Genomic DNA, 26,751 nt, shown 5'->3' with positions numbered 1-26,751 from the left:
GGGTAAGAAGATGTGACACAACCTCTCTGCAGCCTCACCCTTCAAGCCTATAGATGTAGTGGGTCTATTGCTTTCTCTGCATCTCCAGATACATATGTCTATTTATTCATGTTGGCTAGGCTCCAGCATCACCCTTCACACTGGCCTGTATGGACACAAAACTTCTGTGGTCACATAGACAGCACAACCCTATAGCTTGATCTAGGATATATGGAAAGCTTGACAGCACCTCTTTCATCTGATTGAATCTTGCCTCACTGGTATTTTCAGACCAATTAATTTTAATGGCAGATGTGTCTAGAACCCCAAAGTGGCATAGAAGATCTTGAGGATTTTTGTGGGTGGTATCTTGTATTGGACCAACTATAAAGTTGGGAGAGACATAGATAAGCCATCTGGTACTACTGTATACTTCTTCAGGGCTCGGGGAAAGAAAGCAGACATAGCAGAGCATAATAGATAGAACAAAGGCTTATGCAGGCTTTTTGCCTCTGCACACCCTCCATTCCAGCAGTGCATTTTGGAAATTTCTATTCCTGGTACTGATGAAGTAGAATGAGCACTAAAAGGTTTCATTCACAGTAAGATTATTTTTAAATGGAACTGGCACCTTACTATAAGTAGGCATTCCAGTTCACCTCAGCTAGAAGAATTTCCAGCTTCATTTCTGATGTACTGGCTCAGTTCTGCTTTGTTAAAGGCAAAAAGAGAAATGAAATCTTATTGTGGACTGTAGTGCTGGATCTAATTTGAAGGAAAATATAATTGTTGGGGCACTGTGGACATTCAGCATTCATGTACTTGTTCTTTGTAAATGGTATGAAAATTGGCAATTAAGGATATAATAAAAAAGACGCACTGATATCTGCAGCATGAAACATGTCTCAGAGTCAATATATAATTAAACTAAATGCAGTTATGGGCAATATACTGCCCGTAGAAAATATGACTCTCCCTCGACATCCCTCATGATTGTCAAAGGGATGCACTTGTGCATGCTCAAAAGAAAATTAAATAGAATTGTCTGCCTTATATTTTATATGCTGATTCTATGATAATATTATCACACTATGAATCATTTTCCCTTGTCAGTCTAGAATTTTATTATTAACTTCTTTATTAAAAATACAATTTTTATTTCAAAATAAAAAAATGCCTACAATCCAAACATGAAGTATAAACCTACATGAAGTATAAATAACTTTAGTGGTTTGCTTCTCCTCAGATTCTGTGAAATGAAGCACTGGTTATGCAGAACCACATCTGTCTTTTTATTCTTTATTTTGCCTACACATGAACTGCACAGGCTAGCACTAGGGTTTTGACCAATGAAGCCCTGAGTGGCTAGGGAGCCTATTTCTTGAGGCTGTCACTCAATATGTGTAATTAATTTCTGTAGAAAAAGCTCAAGTGTTTCCTCTGCAAGGAAGCAGATTTTACACCTAGGACTTAATCTGATTTTGCACCTGTTGAACCAAATGGCATATTTCTCATTTAGGATCCGACTCTTAAAAGTGTAATCCTACTGGTGCAGATAATTCTGACCTGCTTCACTAAAGTACTGAAATCCTGATTCAGATAAGTTATTAATAATCATGTGGTTTATGTTCATCTCTTCAGAAATACACTTAAGTGCACTTTAAACTTTAGGCATTCCTGTTGGTCCCCTTGCATGCTTTTGCCAAATGAGGCTTTTACTGTGCTTATCGGTAAGTAAGTAATGCCAGAGAAGTCAATGCAGTATCCACATATTTCCACAGAAGCACATACCTGAATGATTTGTTCAATCTGGTGGCAATGCAGGATGGAGACCGTAGTTCATTGCTGTCAAAGCCAAGTTCAGAAGACAGTCTACCACTCAGTGCAAGAGAGCAGGCAGTAGAGACGAGGCATCTCCACAAATAAGCCTTGAATTCTTTACTTTCAATCTGAATTTGTTGTTGTTAAAAATGGATTTATTCTCTCAACTGTTAGTTGATGGCAGGAGAGCTGTTGTTTGTTTGTTTGGTTTTGTGTGTAAAGGGATTGCTTTAGGATCAGTGGAGTGATATACCTTGATTTTAGCAAGGCTTTTGACACTTTCTCCCATGACATTCTTATTGACAAGCTAAGGAACAAATTAAATGAAAGTACTGTAAGGTGGATACAAAACTAGTTGGATCATGCTCAACATGACAAGTAACTGAAGGGTGATTACAGACAAGATGGAGATAGATTATTTTCTTTAGCTATAGGGAACAGCATTTGGAGCAACAGCAGAACAAATTTAAGTTGGTGATTAGGTGAAACTTTCTGACTATGAGGATGATCAAGTATTGAACGGGCTACCTAAAGAAGCTGTAGAATCTGCACCCTTAGCAATTTTCAAGAACAGGTTGGGCAGACACTGGGATGGAATAGTTTAGTCAGGGACAATCCTTCCTTGAGAAAACAAAATGACCTCGTGGTTTTTTCAAGCCCTGCCTATGATCCCATGATCCTAGTCATTGATCGGCAATCTACAGTCCGTGGGCTCCATCTGGTCTACAGAGCCTTTAGATTCAGCCCACAAAGATGTGGCTTCTGTGATATTCAGGGGAGGGAGACCTCTTCCTGTATCGCACTGCAGTCAGACACCTGGGTTGTTGGCAGAGATGGAGCTGTCCCTGAGTTGCATCAAAGCCAAGTTACACGGCTTCTGAAGGAAGGGAGCTCACCAGAGCTGGGCAGCTGGGAGAAGTAGTAGGACCTGCTTGCCTCTGCTACCTACCTGCCTCAAACCCAAACTGGATCATTCTGGCATCCTGCTGGATACATTGCCAACCTCTGGGTTTACATTTTTTCCTTAGACACAAGTGTTTGGGATAGGTATTTTATAGATCAAAAGAAGTGACAGACTTGCTGATTCTGCCACTCCAGCTGAACTAACAGAAATTCAGGAAAAGCCTAATGGTATCAGTTCACATCAATCACATGAGAGGTAAAAAAAGGATTCCCAGTGCTAAAAGAACATCAGAACTCCTAGTACTTGGGTCTGATTATTATGGCTATTGCCTAATTAATGAACATTAGGCTTCAGTAAAAGAAGTGCCTTTGTTCTGAAAACCATCTAAACCAGGGCAAATTTAGGTACAAATCAACTTTTTTCTGCTTAATTTTTCACCTGCTTTCACCTAATTTGCAGATTTAACTCACATACTATTAGAGTATATTCAGCTTTGCAAAAATTCTGAGGGAAAAGGGACAAAAAATAAATTGAAAAAGAGGGAAAATGATACACCTTGGGAAAATATGATGTTGCTTAAACAGAATCAAGTATGTGCACTTAAGTAAATTGAGGCATGTATCCCTGATCCTAGAGCAAGAACATATGAATATGCACTTTCATTTTTTAATACATTCACCTGAACAATATTAATGAAGCTTTTGTATCAACTTCCTACAGACTGTTGAATGGTGAATTTATTCCCTTGAAAGTTCATGGGGGAAATATACCAAGTATCTAATGTAAGTGTGAAGCAAAATACAAATGTGAATATGTAATAAATATTCTCTTTGGAGGAGTTCACTCTGTTATGCTCTGTTTGGTTGAGTCGGTTTGTACTCGCCTCTTTATAATTTCCTAAATTAGCTTGTATTTGTGCACACACATAGTTGTAGTTGTCTTCAGTGACCATGAAAATTACCATGGCTGAAACTGAAAGTGAGGGGAATAGCATTTTATGAAAACAGAAATATCTTTTTGGAGCAGACTACTGCAAAATAAAAGCTGAAACTTGTAGCTAGCAATGCAAAACAAAGCCAAGGATTTTTAAAGTTTCCAAAATAAAATATTTCGCTTCTAAATGAAGCCATGGAATATTTATATAATAAATTTTCATTTAACCAAAACTTCAGGATCCTACTTCGAAAATACCTCTCTTAATAAAGAACATGTTGTTTCTTCTGATGCTACTAATAGATCTGAAAGAAGAAATGTAAAGAAAATGTAAAAGAAAATGTAACCAGTGTGGCTGCCCCTTCTATGGATGTGAATGTTCTTTTTTCAATAGTAATTGAATGCAATTGCCAAAGTTTTCAAGAAACATGGAGGAATCTATAGAGGAAGAAACTCTGAGCACTGATGCTCTGAAATAACCTTCCAGAGGTCCAGCAATCAACTACAGTAATCATAGATTGCTTACATGACCAGTAGCTTCTTATTGCTTGTGAATGCTACACCACTGCAGCCAAACTATAAGGATTTTTGCTTAGATAGAAAGAAAACTTTCTATTTTCCATTTTTCACACCATGGTTGAAATAGAAAATGTGTAAAAATCATGAAGAGGTATAAAATGGTGTGCCACAGGAGTCTATGCTGGACCCACTACTGTTTAAAGTTTTCATTGGTGCCATGGTAGATTGAGTTGCATACACAGTTAGTACATTTTTAGATGACAGCAAGCTGTGTGGAGAAGCAGGCATTATAGGGGATGGGATTGGGATTCCAAATGATCTTGATAATTTGGAGAAATGGTCTGAAATAAATCAGCTAATTCAGCAAGGACAAGTGTGAAGTGGTGCACTTAGGATGAAGCAATCAAATGTACACATATAAATTGGGGAATGACTGGCTTGGCTTTGGTACTGCAGAAAAGAACTTGGGGGGTAGATTGGACTGTAAATGCAATGAGCATCACAGTGCACTCTTGTGGCAAAATAAAATAATATAAAAAAATCTAATAGCAAACTGAGTTACAATATAAGAAGCACTGTATGAAAATAATGGGAAATTATGCTTCTATTCCATTCAGCAAAAGTGTGGCCTCACTTGGAATGTTTGAGGCACTTCAAGAAAGACATAGGCAAACTGGAAAGAGTCCAGTAGAGAAAAACAAAAACGACTAGACATTAGAAAACACAATATACAATGTTTTAGATATACAATACGTTTAGAAAACATGATATACAATGAAACAGTTAAAGAAGAAAGCACATCCTGCAGCTCAAAGCATAGCTGTGCAGGTGGTGTTGCCAGCAGGGCTTTGGCTTCTTTGGCTATGGGATGATATTTTAAGAAGAAGGATTATTAGGAAGAGACAGCTGATAAAGAGGGGGAAGATCATCTTCACAGACAGGGTCACTAACCTAGTGCGGAGGGCTTTAAACTAGGTTTGCTGAGGGACGAAAGCCCTAAAGTAAGTGAGGAAGTGGGTGATCTGGAGGAAGCACAAGCAGGAAGGGGCAACAGGGGAGGCGTTCTCATTCTTCCTGAGCAATCAGGGCAATGGGCTAGTTACCTCAGGTGCCTGTACATGAATGCATGGAGCCTGGGAAACAAGCAGGAAATATTGGAAGTCTTTGCATAGTAACGGAGCTATGATGTGATTGGAATAACAGAGAGTTGGTGGGATGGCTCACATGACGGGAACAGTGTCATGGATGGGTACAAACTGTTCAGGAAGGATAGGCAGGGGAGAAGAGGAGGAGGAGGAGTTGCACTTTATGTCCAAGAGCAGTGTGATTGCTCGGAGCTCCAGTATGACACTGTAGACAGGCCTGTTGAAAGGGTCTGGATTGGGGTCAGAGGGGAGAGCAATAAAGGTGATGCCATGGTGGGTATGTGCTATAGAGACCATGAAACTAGAAGGATGTGGTGAATGAGGCTTTTTTCAAACAGCTAGTGGAAATTCACAGGCCCTGGTTCTCATGGGGGACTTCAATCACCCTGATATCTGCTAGGAAGAGGACACAGCAGTGCTGTGTTGTGGAAGTTTTTGGAGAGTGTTGGGGACAGCTTCCTGGTGCAAGTGCTGGAGTGGACAACTAGGGGCCATGTTCTTCTTGACCTGCCACTCACAAACGGAAGAATTGGTGAGGAATGTAGAAGTGGATGGCAATTTGGACAGCAGTGTCCCTGAGATGATTGAGTTCAGGATCCTGAGGAAAGGCAGGAAGAGGAGTAGCAGAGTCAGGACCCTGGACTTCAGAAAAGCAGACTGACTCGCTCAGGGAACTCAGGGGCAGTATTCCCTAGGAAGCCAGTCTAAGGGAGAAAGGAGTCTGGGACACCTGGCTGTACTTTAAAGAAACCTTACAGAGAGTGCAGGAACAAACCATCCCAATGCACAGGAAGACTAGCAAGTCTGGCAAAGGCCAGCTTGGCTTAGCAGGGAACTCTTCAGTAGGCTAAATCACAGAAAGAAAGCTTGTAAATTAGAACTTGGACAAACAACTAGGGAGAAGTATAAGAATATTGCTTGGGCATTCAGGGATGAAGACAGGAAGGCCAAACTGCAATTGGAGGTGCAGCTAACAAGGGATGTGAAGGGTAACAAGGAGGGCTTCTGTAAGGATTTCAGTAACAAGAGGAGGATCAGGGAAAGTGTGGGTCCCTTACTGAATGGGGAGGTAACTTAGTAACAGAGCATGCAGAAAAGGCAGAAGTACTCAGTGCCTTTTTCACCTCAGTCTTCACAGGCAAGGTCAGCTCCCAGACTACTGCACCTGGCAGTACAGTTTGTGGAGGAGGTGAGCAACCAGATGAGACAAAAGAACATGTTAAGGACTATTTAGAAAAGCTGGACATATGCAAGTCCATGGAGCCAGATGGGATGTATCCAAGGGTGCTGAGGGAGTTGGCCGATGTGATTGTAGCTCCACTGGCCTATTATCTTTGAAAAATCATGGCAGTCGGAAGAGGTCCCAGATGACTGGAAAAGGGCAAATATAATGCCCATATTTAAGAAAGGGAAAAAGAAGAATCCAGGGAACTACAGACCAATCGGCCTCATCATAGTCGATAGAAAAATCATGCAGCAGATCCTCAAGAAATCCATTTCTCTGCACTTGAAGGAGAAGAAGGTGATTAGGAACAGTCAGCATGGATTAACCAAGGGCAAGTCATGCCTGACCAACCTGATTGCCTTCTATGATGAGATGGCTGGCCCTGCGGATGTAGGGGAGACCAGTGGATGTGATATACCTTAAATTTAGCAAGGCTTTTGATACGGTCTCCCACAACATTCTCATAGGCAAGCTAAGGAAGTCTGGGTTGGATGAATGGATTGTAAGGTAGATAGAAAACTGACTGGATCATCAGGCCCGGAGGGTAGTAGTCAATGGCTCAATATCTACTTGACAGCCAGTATCAAGTGGCGTGCTCCAAAGGTCGATTCTGGAGCTAGTTTTGTTCAATGTCTTCATAAATGACTTAGAAGATGGCATACAATGCACCCTCAGCAACTTTGCAGATGACATCAAGCTGGGGGAGTAGTAGACATGCTGGAGGGTAGGATTAGTATTTAGAGAGACCTAGATAAAATGGAAGATTGGACCAAACAAAATCTCATGAGGTTCAGTAAGAACAAGTGAAAAGTCCTGCATTAAGGTGGAACAATCCCACTGGTACAGGCTGAGGATTGACTGGGTAGGCAGCAGCTCTGCAGAAAAGGACGTCGGGGTTGCACTGGACAATAAGCTAAATATGAGCCAACACTACCCTTGTTGCTAAGAAGTCTAACTGCATACTGAGTTGCATTGGTAGTAGTGTTGCTCACAGATCAAGGAAAGTGATTATTCCTCTGTATTCTGCACTGGTGAGGCCACATCTGAAGTACTGTGTCCAGTTTCACGGCCCCCCCCCCCCCCCCCAACTACAGAAAGGATGTGGACAAGTTGGAGAGAGTCCAGCAGAAGACAATGAATATGGTTAGGGAGCTGGGGCACATGACTTATGAAGAGGGGCTGAGGGAACTGAGTTTATTTAGTCTAGAGAGGAGAAGGCTTGGTACATTTACATGTGCATGAATGCACTTTTAGTATTACTAATGTGAGGTACTAAATTAATGCCCATTCAGTTGTCCTAATGAACAGTAAGTAGCACAAGCTCATTTTTCTTAGGTGATGCCTGATGTGCAGTAGCCTATTTTACTGCACATTGGCATAACAGCATGTTTATTTTTAGGCACAACATCACTGTAACAACATAGAATCATAGAATCAAAGAAGTAGGGTCGGAAGAGACCTTGTAGATCTTCAAGTCCGCCCCCCAAACATGGTATAATGGGAGTGCTTGTCACTACAGTGACAGCTCCAGCGTCATGGGTTTTGCCCATGAACACTACATCACTGTAATGTGTTGCTATGGTGATATAGCATCACATGTAGACGTGCCCTGATTCTATGATCTAGTTGGGGCTGGTCTTGCTTTGAGCAGGAGGTTGGACTAGATGACCTCCTGAGGTCCCTTCCAACCCTAGTTTTCTATGATTCTAACTCTAGTTAGCCAGAAAAAGAGAAGACTGAAGGGGTATTTGATAACTGTTCAAGTTGAAAGTGGGTGGTTATAAACAGGGTGATGATAGACTCTTCTTTAAGGCTGCAGGTGATGGGACATGAAATAACAGTCTTAAATTACATCAAGGCAAATTTAGGTGCAATATAAGGAAATTAAGCCCTAAAACCAGTTACCTAGAGAGGTTGTAGGGTTTCCATCATTGCAACTTTTTAAGTGCAGGTCAGATAAATACTTGCCTAAGATTGTTTACACATGTATAGTCATGTCTAACCAGGGGATTGGACTAGATAACGTCTTGACTTTTCTATAACTCTAAAATAAAATTATTCAAATTCAGGGAAATTCATGAGAGAGAAATCAGCCTTGAGAGGTGCCAGGCTTTATGTATTATTCTTTACTGTATCCATTAGTGAACAAAAGCAGATGACAATGATTATTAGATTTGTGTCTGTAGAAGAAGCAACTAAGGCAAGAGAGATCAGTGTTTTTGATCAAGGAGCATTTTGTTGGATTTTTGTATGCAACAGATGTATTGGTATTGAAAGGGATGGGAGCTCTCTGTGAACAGGTAAAAATGGGTAGCTCTCAGTAATATGAGAGGTCAAAGCTAAAGTAATAGGGCAAATATGAAAGGCAAACAGCAGAATTCAGAAGAGAATGTTTTGTCCCATGCAATGTGCATTCTTTTAATTTCCTTCTCAATATGGCCATGAATTGTGGTATGGAACCAAAACTCAAAGCAGTACTGAATCTCTGGCTCTCAAAATCTGCCACTATTAATTTTTATGCAGTGAGATACTTGGCATTATATGCTTTTTGAAATCATCATTGCAAGTAAAATGCTTCAGAAGTTAAAGTCCATACTGAGCAAACTGTGTATCAGCTAAAAGCGTCAAAGCATTTCCTTCTAAACGCTCCTTCTGATAAGGGATTCACAAGTGTCCTGACTGATGTTAAGGAAGTGGCTGATGAATTAGAAATTAAATCTAATTTCTCATGAGAAAAAATAACTTAGAGTATGAACCAAAATAGAATGTTTGACTATAATGTCAGGGATGAACTCTTAGCTAATTCAGAAAATAAATATATAATTATTTTTTTCTATTGTTTGGGTCACTGGCACCCATTTGCTTGAAGAAACATTTTTGCAACTTGAGTACCTTCAGAAGATGGGGGTATTTTTGCCCATATCTTTTTTCAAAATATTGAAGATATATCACACTGCTGCTATAATTCTTTGTAGGGTAAGTTGCCTAGAAAATAAACACCCTTATGAAGAAACATTCACTGATATATAAGTGCCTTAGCTCTTTGCAGTGAACTTCAACTTCTTAGCCCTGGATTGAAACCTGGACCACGCTCAAAAGCTATATTGGAAATTCTGTGGAAAGATAAAATGTTGTCCTTCTTTCCAAAAATGTCCATTACACTCAGTACCTATTAATCTTGCCAGTAGTTACTATGAACAGATAAAACAGTTTTTCTAAAATTAAGTTTATAAAGACATGTTTGCATTCTATTTTGAATCCATTTTGTTTGCTGAGCCTGTGTTTTAAATTTGGTAAAAATTAAAATGGGGAATAGTGTTCTAAAAGACACAGTCCACAAGATCATTGTGTTAATATTTTTTAAAGGAGAAAAAAGATCATTACATCCTATCCCCAATCTTTGTAGAAAACGATTTATGAGGCTGATTATGCTTTTGATTTTTAAGTGCTCCACTTTGTTTTCTACTGACATTATCGTAAGTAAACAAGAGTGATTAATCTAATTCTCTTAGTATTAGGGAGACACTAGTAGTATACTTTAGCAAACAGGCCAAAGTTGGAACAGGGAATGTGCTTTAAGCCCTACCTTTCATCCAGAATGTGGGAAAGTCAGGTTCAATTCCTTTTTCTACCAGAAGTCAGTCAACCCACATAACCAGTCTTCCTGAAGATAATACTCTGTAGCCCTTCCTACCTGGTTATAGATTATTCCAATCCTTCCCAGTATTTCCTGTTGAAAATATTCCACTTTGTATACAATTAAATATTCATTGGCTGAAAGTATGTGCCTGCAGGTGCATCTACGTAAATATGACTCTATAGGAGTGGTTAAGATAATCCTGTGGGAAAGCACAGGACCTGGGTCCTACTCTCTGCTTGAATAGTTACATAAGTATTGCTGCCAAATAGAGCACATGTATCAAAAAGAGATGAAAAGGTAAGTCCCTTACAGCCCAGAGCCAGGGTTTTAGTCTTTTCCTATCTAATTATTTACATATTTCATAGGAAGCGGAGCACCTGCAGCAGGAGGTAGAGGGTGGAACTGCCACTTGAGCAGCCTGGTGGTTAAAGTATTTCTCTAGCAATATAAGGGATGTGGGCTCCATTTCTTCCCTGTCCTTCTTTTTGGCCAGTAGCCTAAGTTCCTTTTGGCCAGTAGCCTAAGTTTAAATGCATTTCTCCATGGTATGGGAGATGCAGGTTTAATTCCTTCCTTGAGTCTGGATTCAAACCCATAAATTCCACTTCCCTTGAGAGAGTAACCTAACTACTACACGTTAGGCTAATTCAGGAAAGAGCTCTATCTGATTTTTTCATGTTGAAATGGTTGCATTTTGCCTAGACCAATTAAAAAACTATTCAACCCATGAGAGGAGAGTTCCACCTGTTGTCCAATAACCTAGCGATTAGAGCACTTATCCAGGACATGGGAGATGTAGGCCAACTTCTTTCTGAGGGGACTCAAATCTGTACTGGCCCACCTCCCTTGAGATTGTTATTACCATCAAGGTACTATGTGTTTCAGGATGTGTTCTCTCAGATTTCCCCTTGAAAGTGTTATGCTTTTTTTAGGGTAATTAAAGAGTTATTGGGCCAGAAAGAGAAGGAGCTTCATATTTTTCCAACAGCCTATCAGTGAGACCCTAAGACGTGGAAGACTTAAACTGAATTTCATCATCTGCTTGTGGGGATACAAACCCATACTACAGTGAGATTGCCTTTGCTGCTAGAAGTACTAGGGAATTAAAATGTGTGTTGTTTCTCCTGTTGAATTTCTTTTCCACTGAAAATAAAACAATACAAAATTCACTGGGCCAGAGAAGAGCAATTGGGAAGAACCAGGACCCTCTAGACTAGCAAACAGGGAAATAAGCTGGCATGGGGAAGAGCTTGCTTCGGTTTCCTGCTCCAAGGATGCGTGTGTATTTTATATTAAATAATCATAGAATAGAATATATAAACAGTTTTTGGAATGGGCTCTAAAACCTGGGGAATCTCCTCCCAGGTAAGGCACTACTCGTTCCTGTCCAAACACCCCCAAAACCCCAAGTTTCTCCCTGCTGTGCCACTGCCAGTCCCAAGGAATAAAGCAAGATTTTCCTAGAGATAAATCCTTATCCACACTAGACCCAGCTCTAATGTCCTTATACCAGACCTCACAGCTGCTGCAGTCAGCTCCAGGTGGCTTCCCTTGGAGGTGTGAAAGAAATATTAGTTCCATCTTTTCATAGAAGGGGCTAGCCTGGAATATCATTCACTTAGAGATCAGTCTTTCCACAGGCAATCAGAAGAGAGAAAAGATTTATTATGTAGGAGAAAAGAATTTTACAAGCAAAACTGACCCTAACTATGAAGACAGAACAAAAAGATAAGTCACTGGAGTCTTGGTTCAATTCCCCTGTCTGCTTGAGGGGATTGAAACTTCCATCTCTTACTTTCCTGTAAAAGGCCTTAATCACCTGACCATTCATGTGGGTTGGTATATGGGAGCATGCTCATTACCTCTTCTTGATGTTGTGGTACTTGAATGGAAAAGAGAGAGAGAGAGGAAAGATGGGGTGGGAAGTGCACAAGTCACATTTTACCTTTGGATTCAGTCCCTATTCCAACAACTCTCTATTCTTTTCCCCAGTACTTGTTTAATGTAAAATGTCACATCAGGCACCAGCCAGCTCTCTGTCCAAGGGTGTTTCTTTTGTTTGGATGATGTTGAAAGTTATTTTAGTGGTTTATTTGAGAGTCAGAAAGATAGCAGGAGAGGACAGCAAAAAGTACTTATACATCTATCTATTCTAGAACATAAACAAACCACACAGTAGGTGCCCAACTCCTCTCTAAACTCTGTTGTAATATAGATACAAGGCAAATAGAAATCAAAGTCCCTGGAAGAGCCAAGTCCCAAATGTATTTTCCAAGCCCATGTGCATTGAGTTGACTATAAATTGCAACAGCCTTGGTCACTTTCACTCAAAATGGCCAGTGGTGATGCCACCAAAACTTTTGCAGATGGAGCAGCCTCATTGAAAGTGGAAAACCTGGATCCTAGGCTCTCCTCATCCTGATGAGATTCAAACCCACATTTCTCATCTCCCAGGAAAGTGCCAGGCTTCAGATTAGTTAGGCGTGTGCAGCACCTTCTACTTATTTTACTGAAGCTGAGCCACTCTACAGCCAAGAGTGCAAAAATCATGTGGACAGAAGGTAAGCAAGCAAGAGGGAGTGATATGCCATAGCTTAGTGACAAGGGCCTTTAGCTGGAATGGTGGAATGAAGGATTCTGGTTCCTGGTCTCGAATCTGCCTATGTATTTTGTATTAGACAGGTCTAAGAAAACAGAAATAATTCTAGAAGTGGGGGCTGGAACCCAGTCACCCTCCCTCACCTTCCCAGATGAGTGTTCTAGCTACTAGGGTACCGATGCAGTCTCTTCCTTGCATTCATGGTCTTACAAATGGTCCAACCTCAGTAGGAAGAGTAAAGGGTACTCCAGCTTAGACTTGTACAGTTTATTGGATAGGGCTCTATCCTGAAGATGTAGGTTTAAATCCTTTCAGGTTTAAGAGGGGCTAAAACCCACTTCTACTTCCTGAATGACTGACCCCTAAGGTATGCAAAAGGTAGGCAGAATTGAATTATCTTTGAATTGTCCCCCTGAGGCCAGGCATGACAATTTGTGGCCTTATGATACATACATGGACATGCCTATGGGACAAATCTTAATTTTGTCCTAACTTTCTGTTTCTTCCACAGCAGACCACATGCATAACCAGTGTTAATATTCTAAATCCCCCCGTTTCCCTTCAAGGGATTTGGCTCAAAAAATAACAAACCAACTAAATCTCCAAGTAAATATCTTCTATGACCTTGGTGGTCTCCAAGGCTTCCATTCAGGACCTATTTCTCTTTCTGTAGGCCCAAAGAGACAATCCAGCCTGCTTTACACTATTACTGAAGCTAGCTGCATCCATACATTAGCATGACTCAAAAGTTATTACTCTAAATTTTGACAACTATACCTATGGTATGTGACAATACTGTTTCCATACAGGGTTATGGAGCCCGTTTTGCAAGAAGAAATGAAACAGTGGATACATTTACATGTGACAGTACATCTCTGTAGCAATGCACTACAGCAATGTAGTTTCAGCAGTCACAAACCAAGGTGTCACAGCTACATCACCGTAGCAATGCACTCCCTTGTTATAGTGCATTGCTATGGTGATGTAGCCACTAAAAATAATTGTGCGTGGTGTGTACAATGCAATGCAGGCTGTTACTGTGCCACAGTAACAAAGGCGCCATACAGACATGTGTAGACGGTCCCAGGATTGAAACACCTAGTATTTGATGTTGGACAATATGTGTGTTTCTTTTGGACACTGATATGACTCTCTCTTGTAATTATACTGCTGGAATGTAAGCCTTGTCTCAACTATGCTGCTGTCCATATTTTGATTCCCCACAACCTGACACTGTGCAAGGTGGAAGGAAGGCTACCTTCCTCATATAAACAACATGAAGTTAAAGTTTTGCAAGTGAATACCAAATGAACTGCCCATTATTACTTTTCCGGTTACTATGTAAATAGTCACTCTAATGCTATGACAGCCCGACAACTTGACATCCTGACAGTGAAAAAATTCAGCAGATGTTTATTGGCTTTAACTACAAAGAGTTTCCTGACAGCATGCTGTGCATTAGATTTAATCAGAATTTACTTCTGCTGATCTTGATTCTAATCAGAGATAGCCAGACCAACTGCATCACGCACATACCTTGAAAAATCCCCTTTCACAATTTTTGCATGCGTTTGCTTGTCTTAAACTGTTTTTCAAAATGCAGGATGAAGCATGCCATGCCTTGTGCATTAGATTAACACAGAACAACTGAAAAAATATATTAGATTTTTTACAGAAAATGCTATATATTTGCTTTTTGGGTTTCCCAAGTAGATGTGCAGTGCAGAAGTAATTCTTTACTACTGAAGACAAGTTATAATTAGTATAATCAAAACAACTGGTGTATAATCCTGCAAATTACCTGAATGAAAAACTGCCCTAGCTCCTCACAATCCCTTTACCCAATAATATAGTAAAATGATATGTCCTAGTCATGAACGGTTTGCATGCTAGTCTTTTTTAATGCATCTATACGTGGAAGTTCTGCCTAATAACTTAGCCTAATACCGCAACAGCATCTTCTAGCAGACTCATTTATGTTATATATCACATATGGTAAGCAGTGTTCTGATTACAATAATTATACAGGAAAACCACCAGTGACATACATTCATCCTTCGGAAATTATTACATAGAAATTTGGATCAGTCAGTAGCTCTACTATTGGAAAACCCATTGACTTTGGGTTTTCCAACATGAATGCATAGACTTAAAGAGGTAATGTTTGTAGTCCATGCATTTGTAAAGAATAAGAAAGCTTGTTTCTCAATAGTCTTCAGCTATTCTTCCTTTGAATCTTTATGTTAAAAATGATGTTCTATAGAATATTGTATTGGTACTCATTCTAATCTTATATAACATAAAATGTTTTACGTGGCCATCTAACACTAATGCAAGGGGCTACTGCATAGGCTCAAAGTCTGAGATGTGATCTTGACAGTTCACATCCACTTAGGGTACTAGAGTTTGGGAACATAACAAGGCAATGTTCCAGCTTTGCACAGAGTGGTATTTAAGTTACTTTCCTCATACTACTGTTTGCAGTGGGTATTTCTGTTGAGATCCAGCACAGGCTTTGTGTTGCACCAATTGTATGCTAATCATTCTTAGTGGTGAAAATCTGAAGAGGAAAGAATTTAAAAAAGATGAGAAAGGATGGGCCTTTCTGACCTTTTCATCCACTTCAGAAAACTGTTCACAGGAGTTTGCATAAGGGAACAGCAACATAATACAGCTCTGTGTTCATCATAACTTAATGTCTTTCATTGCTTACTGTTACGGTGATTTGATTTTTAAGTTGCCACACTGCATTGCAAAGACCAAAATTTTCAAATATAGTTCCTCCTGGTTTTAAGTTAGGGTCATCAAATCAGTAAACAGAAAAAAGACCCCTGACAGACGTGGCCAAATACACCTAATCATTATAGCCCAGATTTTCCATACTAAGTAGTGAACATTCATGGAGAATTGTTTGCACTGTGACTGGAATTTATAGGAGTTTTGGGGAGTTAAAAATATGAAAATGCATTGCCAGTGTTCACTCAAAAACAGTGAAGTTGGGGGAGTGCAGCTTGTGGCTGTATGCATCTGACACATTTTGTGGACGATTGTGGGTCGAGACAAGACCTTATCTCCACCTCACATCTTTTCTTCCGATCTATTGAGGATTCTTAGTCCCAGCATGTACGTGAAGTGAGCGGTATCTAGGCTGCCCAAGATCAATGACTGCCATGGTGGCTGGATTTTTTTTTTGGAAGTTTCCAGTTATGATCTGGCCCATTATTAATACATTTGAAGAAATAGAGATCCACTCTTGAACATTCCTTAAGGTAATAAAGACTAAATTTGTTGAGTAAATTATTCACTCAGTTCTATTTACTATTCCAAGATACCTGTAATACCCATGGTATAAGGTAATCATGGAAGACAATCATCCTTGACTGCAAGGGATTGCAATTATGGATACCCAAGCAAGCCAGGATGTCCAAGGAAGACACATGACCATAAAAGCAGAGGCTAATGGAGAGATTCCTTCTTGTCTACAAAAATAATCCTCATTTTATTTAAGAAAAAATAAAACATATAGCGAAACTGCATAAGAAAGGAATATAGTTGGTAAGCACTCCTGAGTCACTGGCAAAACCACAGCCCAGAACAGTAGTTAAAACTACTTGTTCACATCTGATAATCTGTGGAAAATGAGTTGGCGGTCCCAGTTCAGTTCTTCATTATCAGATGACCTTATTACAAGCCCCCTTGCTGTAAATAATACCTTAGTTGCTAGACTTAATAGAGAAACCAAGTGCCATGAGAATGAATGCATCGTCTTTTCACTCCTGGAAATGGTCTCTCCAGTTTAGTGTCAAGGTACAGCGATGGAGTAGCTAGCGGAATCTTATGGTATTACTGCCCATGATCCAAGCATTAGATAGACAAAAAGAAGGCTTCAGTTTTTAGGGTCTCCATCTAGTCCCTTTTATAAAATAAATATAATATGAACACTAGTAATTTTGTTGCATGTTACCCCTTATTATCAAAGTGAGAGCTATTTGGATGGGTAGGTGGGTGGGTAATTTCCATGGGCCACCTTGTTTTCCTTCAAGAAGTTTCTGAGATGAGGGTTGTGCTGCCTTAGTATTTCAGGACTGAGGGTCTGATCCAAACATCAGCATGTGCAAACCTTCAAATGACATTGCATGGTTTTGAATCAAGCCCTGTTGGCAACTACACAATTGAAAGGGAAGAGGGTGATATAAATACCAGTGTTCAGCTCCAAAACAGGCAATTGAGTATAAATGCACTGGGGCTTTGGGGTATTCATCCTTAACTTATATGCCAATTTGAAATTAAAAGGAGGGCTATTAAATTAAAAGGGGACTATTTTATTCCCTTTATTTCTAATTTCAGTTGAAGCCTCTTTTAAAATTATTGGTTCACTAAATTAAGTATGTTTAATGTTATCTTTGTTTAATATTTTTCCCTTTGGTATTTTCAACTACTAGTGTGTGGGTCAACCTTCCAAGGACAAGAACATAATCAGGTCAGCCTTCAAGCTGCTATAATTTTTCTGATGTGTAGATGAGGAAAGGAAATAGATATGGGTGGGTACTATATCTCTTGAAATGGCCTCTTTCTTCCTGTTTAACAATAAATATTCTAGGGAAAGGAAGCTCGTATATTACTCTTCAGATGAGTGCCCATTTTATTAATCATGATGATTTTAACAGTGGGCAAAGACAGGAAATCACAGTTTAATGATCAGTCCAGTCTGATTTAATCCTAAAGTTTGCATACCTTTTAAAAGATTAAAGAGAAATGCAATATAAAACATTTTTATAGATAAATACTCAGGTTAATTGTTACAGAATATTCACTGTTCTGTATCTAAATATATAATTGCTGTACTCCTGGGGTGTAGTCAATACTTATAGTTTATTCTCTTCATTTTTTGGTTCTGCTGTCTAAATGTTCAGATGTTATTATCAGATGCACAATGATTTACCCTTCAGCACCCTTTATTTTTGACAAAAGCAGAAGGATAAAGGACAAGTTCAGGTCTGATTAAGTGGGAGCAGCTCCTGTTAAAATTTGTAATGGAAGTCTTTGTTAAAGAGTTACATCTGAACATGTGTTTAACTGGAGTCCCACTAACACACAAGAATGTTAATGCATTGTCCTTACAGAAATTCTGTACCTTTTAAATACTTTTCAAATGTCTGGAAAGGAACTCTTAATAGCTCCTTCTAGTTTCATCATTACCATATAATCTTTTATCGCCGATCACTAAATGTATACTACCCCTCAGAAATTGACATTGCCTCCTCAAATCAACATAAACAAAATAACTAAAGGAAGTGGGAACTCATCTGACAAGTTGTATCGGAGTTTCTTTTCTTAAATGTTACATAGGAGGAATGAGGACATTTTAGTAACTAAAGTATTCACTCATATCTAATTTATCTTTTCATTCATGCAACAACAAAAATTAAAAGTACTTTTATTAGTATGTTGAACAAACAGTCCGTAAAATGAAAGCTATGTACCTCTCTGTCACGGGATAGGGTCCCCAGGGATGGCTGTGATACCCCTAGGGATCCTTGACCGTGCCAATGTTGCCCAGCAGGCACCCTCTTTCTCGCTTGCCACGTCTTGCTGGTACTTTTAATATAGGAAGGCTGCCCTTGATCTTATTGTCTGGACACGGTCTTGCTGGATCCCACTGAACCCTCTGGGTTCTTAGGCCCCTTGGTGTCCAGCTTCAAAATGGATGGCTCATAGGACACCCTCAGCCTTATGGGCTAGATGTGTGGCTCCAAGTCGCCCCTTTACCACGCCCCAAGACTCGCAGATGGTATTGATTCCGTCTCTCCTGGGCCTTGTTATAACTTGGCCCCTTGTCCTCACTGGGTTCTCCATAGCCCTGTTTCTGCACCCTTCTCTGGTGCTGGGGTCCCCACACTGTCATGGACCCCCCCACAATGAGGCCTCTTTCTTCCCCAATACCCTCAACCCTATCCTCCAGTCAAACAGCAACTAAAATCGCTGTAATTATAGTGCATCAGAGTAGACTCAGTGAATTGAGTTTGCTGGAGCGTGGTAAGTACCGTGCTCCAGTAGACTCCAGCGTCCCGTGTATCAGTCACCGCACTGAAAAATGGCAGTGGGGGCACTTTAACTAAAGTTTATCGAACAAACTTTAGTCAAAAAGCTCCCACTGCCATTTTTCAGTGTGGGGACACTGATATACAAGATGCTCTGGGCACTTTAATTAGAGCGGTTCTCATAGCCATTCTAATTAAAGCACCACCACCACCCCTGGATCACATGTATAAACACTCTTACTGTGCAATAGACTAATTATCTACACAGTAAATTGTTCAGTGTCTACATGTGCCCCAGTGTTAGACTGGAGTAAACTAATTTACTCCACAGAGTAAAAAACTCCACAGCAGCGCATGTGTAGAGGCTGTCCAACTGGCTAGGGCTTGCGAGTGCTTCAGTGCAGGGGCTGCTTACTGGCTAGCCCTGCCTGAAGCTCACTTGTGCCCCACCTCGCCCCTCAACCACATGCTGAGCCAGGGAGAGCAGTTCTGGGCTGACAGGCTGACCCCTGGAGCCCTTTGCCAGCTGGGACTGCTCTACCCCAGCTCCACATGCTGTGCATGAATAAACTGCAGAGTTTATTGCTCCAGAGTTAATTGCTTCCAGGCACATGTTCAAACGGCATGCTTGGGAGCAATAAACTCCAGGGCAAAAAGCTCCAGTTAATTCACTCACTGTAATTGAATATATAGACACACCCACTGAATTTGAACAAACTTTCTCCTCCACTTCAATTTACATGGTTTGTTGCTTTTTAACTTTCTCAAAAAGTCAGGTTGGTTCAAACATAGTATTAAACAATGACAGGCAGAAATTAAGCAATGTAAAGTTCCTAAGTTCTGCACATTGCATATGGACTCATAAGATTTTGTGAATCTCCGTTTGACCAAGAAAACTTCAAAAGTGACCAGATATTTGATATCTTGTTATCAACATGTGTCGCCTTTTTTTATACAACTCAGCAATTCATTTTATTCATGTGTAGCAATAAAGTTCACATTAGTTCCTACTGAAGCTGAGATCCGAAAGAGTTTTGCTCAAACTGCTGGTTACTCTTCCATCTTTCATCCAGAAGCCAGAAGAATTGTGCATAGTTTCCTGTCTTCATAATTTAATGGGCAATGATTCAGAGTTCAATTATCTCTCCTTGTATGTAAGCCTCTGGGTTTCTGGGACATGAGGTAGTTCTGGGCAGATTATGTTAAACAAAGTGAAAACACAGAAGTTTAAAATGAAACGTGCTGGTTTGGATGCCTAATATCTCACCTCTTCTTTCCGCCTTTTGGCTGTATTTAAAGGAAATGTAAAGTACTTAAAACTTCTCTCTGTATCCCCATATTGCTCTCTCTTGAATGTTTGTTAGTGTTTGTCTGTTTTGCTTGGTCCACTGCTTTCTATTTCACAGAATCGATGATGGTGCTTTGGGAAACTAAACTGAGGATTTGAAAGTGCTGTCTTAGCAAGTCTAGATCCTGTAGAGAAAGGTTAAAGTGTTCCACCATGCAAAGGGCAAGGGTGGCTGTGGAATATTTTTCTCCCTAGGAGCAGCTTCCTTTTCTTTCTCTGTAGCTTTCAAAATAGAGAGCTTTCCAAGACAGCGACATATGCATAAGCGGGAAAGAAGGAGAAGGCAAAAGAGCTAAGCCACACACTGTTACTATGCAGATCTGCTTGGAAATAATGCCCTTGTAAGCAAAAAGCAACAGTGGAGCTGTTTCTGTATTGTCTATATACATGAATTCATTGCAATTGAAAGTCTGAGAGAAGCATGGAATTAGGGTCCTTTTATGTTGTGCAAAGAATTACAAATGTCTGTCTTGGACAGAAAGCAGAATAGAACTCAGAAGGTCCTGACTCCTAGCTTTGTATGCATTCCTACACCTGATGCTGCCTTATGCGTGTGCTCTCTCCCCTGCCACATCACCCCTCCCTCTCCAAAATAACATTTCAACTCAGTCTACTCAAGAAGTGAATGAAGTCATATCCTGACCAGAATAAGGAAGTACCAGTTATCTCATGTGCAACGTTTGTAGCTTGCATTGTTACATTTTGTTTGGTCAAAGTCAACTGCACATAATCTGGATAAATCTGAATTTAAAATGTTGAAGAGAAAACCTTCCAATGTGTCGGAAAAGGAGAAAAGTCAAAAGCCAAAGGTAAGAAAACTGTTATATAACAATCGTTACTCATAAAAGAAATAATTCACCATTTGCAAAACAAGTATTTTAAGGATTCTGCATTAGTCACAGGACAGTGGTAAAGGTTTGAAGGTGTTGTAGCATCTGTGAAAATATGTAATTGGAAAATCTGATCGCTAGGGCTATAAGATAGCCTTATGCTCAACAAACATTCAATTTAGTGATCCAGTTTAGGGAATCCTAGTTATGAAATTGCCATTCCCATTTGAAAGGTAACAACTTAGTAAATCTCTGTTTAAAAGAGCCCTGCTGCTAATGTTTGCTTCCTGCTATGTTGTCAGCATTTGAACAATAACTCTCACAAAAGTCACCACTACTTTTAGCCTGGGATAAGCCAAGAATATAATAACCATTTGTGAGAGGAGCACTGAAGGGTTATTTTTGTCCACTTAGACAAAACAACTTTTTCATACTCATAATTAAAGGTGAAGGTTGCATTTTGGTGGAAATGTTTATACTTTTATTCTGAAAGAAATATGATGAGTAAAGTGGTAGTAGCCACATAGTGCTATAATCTGAAATTAGAGGAGGGAGAGTAAAGGCACTGGAAAGACAGTGTCCTACCATGTAAATATATCTGCCATGCCTGGCACTGGGTACATAATGACCTCTAACAGTACTCTCTGAAACCCTTGGAATAATTTAGTACTGGCAGAGATGAGAGAGAGTCCTACATATCCATCTTTAGAGGTCCAGAGAGCTGCCTCCAGCCCATTACTGCTTTCAGTTTTGTGGCTCTTAAGTTGTAGAGGCAGTGCAATTATTGAAGGCATTTGTTTATCAGAAGCATTTTCTGTTTCCATCAGTGTTGGCTTTTGTTTATGACATTCCCAATTTCAAAGTGCAGTTCATTGTTACAGTTAGAGGTTTTCCCATGGATTTCAATGAATTCCAGAATAGGTTTTGCCGGTGGCTTTTTTCTGCTAGTGTTTCATTTTGTTTCTATTGCATATACTTGATGCTGTTAAATTATCATGCTGCCTTTTGTAGACAGTGAGTTATGATAATGACCAGCTAATTTAAAGTAAATTAAATACTGTAGTTAAAGTAAGGTATGAGCATGAAAACAGTTTTCTTTTTGTTTGTGGATTATTTTTGTTTTTTCCTCTGATACATTCAATTAAGGCCAGACTTCCACTTTTCCTCATGTGAAATGCTCCCTTTCTACACAAATTCCCCCACTGACTTCAAGATTTCAAGGCAAAATTTACAAGAAACATTCCTCAATACACACAGTGGCATAAAATTCTGGCATCATGGCTGTTACATGTGTCTAAGGAAATAATATTAGATTAGTTAAATTTTGTCTTGCACTTTATGTACTCAGTGAAAGTGGGGGTAAAACACTCCCAAAACAGAATCATACTAGCCACTAGAAGTTGCAGGCTTATGGTAAGGGAGAAATCTTTATTTTATTCTTCCAATTAATTGAACTTTGAATTAATAACTTTGTACCAGATCATCAGTCTACATAGAGTAATGGTATTGTTAACATGCACACCTTGTTCTATTACAGTATGTATTTTTAGAACCTTGTCCTGAAAAGGGATAATTTGTTCCAGGCATATCAGTCCATCACACTGGCAGCCTGTTTTGGAACATTTTACCTGCTTCACACCCATTGTCATACAGTTGTCAGGGATTATACAAGATGCAATTTAGTGAAGAAGGAGGCCCTACTATATGAATTTCTCTAGTAGGGAAAGTTTTGGGGAATGCTGTAAGATTAAGTATGAAGAAGGAAAAATCAAAAAACAAAAGAAATCCTAACCACTACCAATTAAATCTAAACTATAGGTTGTCACAATGACTTTTGTAATTTGTTCCCTCTAAGCAAGAGAGCTAGTTCATTTACTCAATAGATGGTTGGGAAACATGTTAGACGCAGATCTAAAACTTATGTAAAAATTTACATAATTTCACAACCAACTTTTCTAGACAATTCCCTAGCTACCAAGCTTTAGTCAGTCAAAAGTCTATAAACCATATGCAGTAACCACTTTCATCATAATTTTTAGACTGACTTTTATCCATTTCTTCACCAAATTTCCATCTTGATTTCTTCTTCTGGTTTTATTTCTTCTTAATATCTTCTCATACAAATGTAAATGTGTCATGTATTTGATGCCTATTAAGAATGTCTAACACTTTTACATACTTTGATAGGGAGAAAGTAAATCACATGAGGAAGGATTAAAATCTTTCTTCAGACAGTCAGCTGATCCTGTGCTCAACTACTAGTGGTAACTGGGATATGTTCCATGCAGGAATAAGTCCCTTCAGATTCTAGTTCCTTATTCCCAATATAATACAATAGAATACATGTGAATTAGTAAGCATGTTTATGGTGATAGTGATGAAGGGCCCATAAAGAATGGGCCTTATTGTACTATTCTACAGAAACAGAACAATAGATGGCCGCTATCTTAAACAGCTTTCGATCTGCCGTGGTCACCTAGAATTTTAATATTTACTATTCCATACTAATTAGGATTATAGTAGCTATTCCTTATATTATCTTTGGATGATTCCTGTAATAGTATAGGAATGTTAAATGCCAGTCACTATGTATGGACACATTTAGATATGTACATTATACATATGGTGTATACTAGCGGAACGACCTGTTCTTCACCCAGGTCATTATTTTTGTAATTGCAGTATTTGTTTATTTTCAAAGAACTTAGTACAACATATTTATGTAAAAAAATATTCTTTATTTTTAAATAACACAGTACAACATATTTAACATTTAATATTTAATGTGGAGCTACATTTCAAATGACATCCAAATGAATTATCTTTATTGTAGAATTTCTTTATAAACAATGTTCACGGTGTCTCCTGTTGGTGCCAGTGTACTCAGCCCTCTTCGAGTCCCACCTCTGGAGCAAGCAACATATAACTGTCCGTGTAAAAAGCGTTGTTCCCTAAAATAGTCCCTGGAAGCCCCACAATGGGTCACCCCATATATAATTTTCTTTGGGTGGTATTCAGTGATTTTGGAAAGTTTAGAGTAGATAGGACCAGCTATTCTTGAGTTATAAGAGAACATACAGACATACATACAGACATACTTTATTCTATATATACATGTTACATGCTCATTTTATATAAATAAATTATGTTCATATTAGATGTAACATAAGCCTTCATTTTTTGAGGAAAGACTACCCATACTCAGTCTCATCTTGAAATCTACTCCACCCCCACCCCCGTGGAAATTTGTCTTTCTTCTGTATCCTGATTTCTATGTTCCATATTCTCTCTCTTCTGTATTTTGACAATGTTCTTCCTCTCTGAGTTAAACGAGGCAGTAAACTAGCTGGTAATATTCTTATGTCTGTGACTTCATAAGGGATAACAGAGGGCCTGCTTCTATGGAGCTGTGCCATTTTGTGCCTGCTGAAGGCATGACCCAGACTTCATATTTTTTAAAAGCAATGGAAATATTTAAAAAATTGCAGAATCAATCCTAAAATTATGGAATTGAATAATTACCTTATATGATTTTTTTTTATAATTAGATTTTTATATGCCATCCTATCAGCATGGTATTTGAATACCTTCCATACTTACAAATGCATCTATCAAGATACATTTCCTTCTCACTTGTCTTCCACTCTCCTTTTTTTGTCTCTGTCCTGAAGTGCAGTATTATCTAGGACAGATCAGACCACAGTTTGACAGCTCTGTGGTGGGTAGTCATACTGATCTCTTGAAGAGTAAAGTACATGGGCTAGCTGCAGAGACAGCTACAAATTCAGAGGAGGTTATTCTTAGGACAATGAGTACTGAACTGGGGGCTGGATGTTTTTATTACATATATGTCTTCAGGGTTTTTTCCTCATCCATCCCTTTGCCTCACTAAGTGGCTGGGATTTGAGGCAGGCTGCCCCTAGTACCTAGCCACTGCTGAAGCTTTTCTCCATCATCTAGCTACAGTGTGGCACAGGCAAAGCCCCTGCTACTGAAAGCTCCTGAAGTCCCCCCACTACCAAATCCGCTCAGCTCTGTGGACCAGATCCAATGGCTCCACAAACCTAATTCAGCCTACAGGCCATAACTTACTGACCTCTGGTATAGAGCTTGAGCCAAGTTTTCCTGGTTTTTCTATTGGCTTCAGTAGAATTTCTATCACTCCCTTCAAACTCTAAGATAATCTTAAGAGGCACAAACTGAGCCTCCTGAGAGGTGATTTTTCTATCATTTTATATTTGGATTCTGATTTGACCATCATCCCCACCATCAAACCTCATGAAGTGAAGGGTTAGAAAGAGGTACTCACTAGTAAGTGATCAAATGTCACTTTTCAACTGTGTTTATTAGGCTTGTCCAATGGAAAAAAAGGAACAGAAAAAGGTGGAAGGTGTTTCTGATTAAATTTTATGGGATCTGATTTTCCACTGCCATTCACCCTGTGCAGCCATGTAAGCTTGGGTAATATGAGCATAAAAAGTTGATATTCCTGGAACATAGGCAGAAAAATAAGAACACAATTTCCAAGGAGTGAGGATGCTTGGGAGTGTGCCTTAGCTGATCTGGCATAAGTTGATTTTATCTGTCTATTCCTAGCCCACCGTAAGTGAAGCTAAATCACAATTGTTTACCTTTGCAATAGTGTACAGTTCAAGGTGGCTGTAAAGTGGTTTAACTGTTTCATGTGCCCATCCTGGTATTTTATATCTACTTTACACTCACATTATCCAAATGTAAATGACAATTTTGAGGTGTAAATAATCTCCATACTGCACTGTATCAGAGCTTGTGAAGTACACAAAGCAGGATGTCTCTGAAATGCATGTAGGTAGGTAGAAAACTGAGGTAGTCTTGCTTGTTCCTTAACCTGGAGCAAGTCTTTTCTCTGGATTTGGTTGAAGTAAGGCTCATCTTTTTATTTATTCTGTGCAGCATCTGAACTCACTTCATCTTTGTTCTCTTATTATGTTTTAAAATACATTTGACAAACGTGGTACTTGAACCTCAACCTGTGCAAGATAAGTACAGAATCAGAATGGGGATATATTTCCTATTTGCTTAGCTAAAAAAATATTCAAAGTCCCTATTAGCTTGTCTTCAGGCTAAACTAGTATTTATTCTCAGATTCTGAGATTACACATGGAATAGCTTGGCAAATCTGATATGGGTAAAATGCTTTACTGTAAAACTAATGTACTCTGTGCTGTTTCACTCCAAAAGTTTTATTGATTTTCAGTGAAATCCTGGCCCAGCTGAAATCAAGGGGAGTTTTGCTGTAGAGTCAGTGAGTGTAGGATGTCACCATTTGTGGATTTTCATCAACCAGGGCCCAATCCTGCAAATACCAGAATAAATTACCATTCACTTTAATGGGACTTGTCATCAGAGCTAATCACTTAGAAGGAGGTGTTAGAAGGAGGTATCTTTAGTGTGGGCAGATGCTATGTAAGTTTCTTAGTGCTGCTTTTTTCTCATACGGTGTTTGAGCAGCATTCTGTAATGGAAAATATTTATTAAGGAACAGAAAATGACAATAAAGGTGCAATAAACCTAAGCACCCAGAATAATTCATATTGCAATTAGAACGTCTGTAGGCCAAGTTCTGCAGTGCAGAGATTGTTCAGTGTTAATGAATATTAAGTAGGGTTTATCCTTGAATGGTAGAATCTTAGCTTTTTAATGGTTTTATTATTTTTTCAAAGGTATAGCTGGCAGAGTCCTGAAAATAGCAAGATTATAATATATTTTGTCTGAAATTCCAAGTGTG

At 39.3% G+C, this 26,751-nt stretch overlaps 1 protein-coding gene across 2 annotated transcripts in view; it reads left to right on the top strand.

The window, feature by feature from the left end:
- Positions 1–26,751, top strand: part of SAMSN1 (SAM domain, SH3 domain and nuclear localization signals 1) — a 129,751-nt gene that overhangs the window by 63,317 nt on the left and 39,683 nt on the right. The window contains exon 1 of one of the 2 annotated variants that reach the window (XM_006263871.4): positions 20,808–20,963. The exons of the other annotated variant lie outside the window; for it this stretch is intronic. Within the exon in view, the coding sequence (XP_006263933.1) occupies positions 20,907–20,963 (57 nt within the window). The 5' untranslated portion in view covers positions 20,808–20,906. Of the gene's footprint in view, positions 1–20,807; positions 20,964–26,751 lie in introns of those variants that run through there. 2 annotated transcript variants of the gene reach the window in all.

This window comes from Alligator mississippiensis, chromosome 1, assembly GCF_030867095.1.
Source record: "Alligator mississippiensis isolate rAllMis1 chromosome 1, rAllMis1, whole genome shotgun sequence".
Taxonomy (NCBI): Eukaryota; Metazoa; Chordata; order Crocodylia; family Alligatoridae; genus Alligator; species Alligator mississippiensis.
The sequence above is the reverse complement of the archived record's forward strand: the minus strand, read 5'-3'. Positions and strand labels throughout refer to the sequence as shown.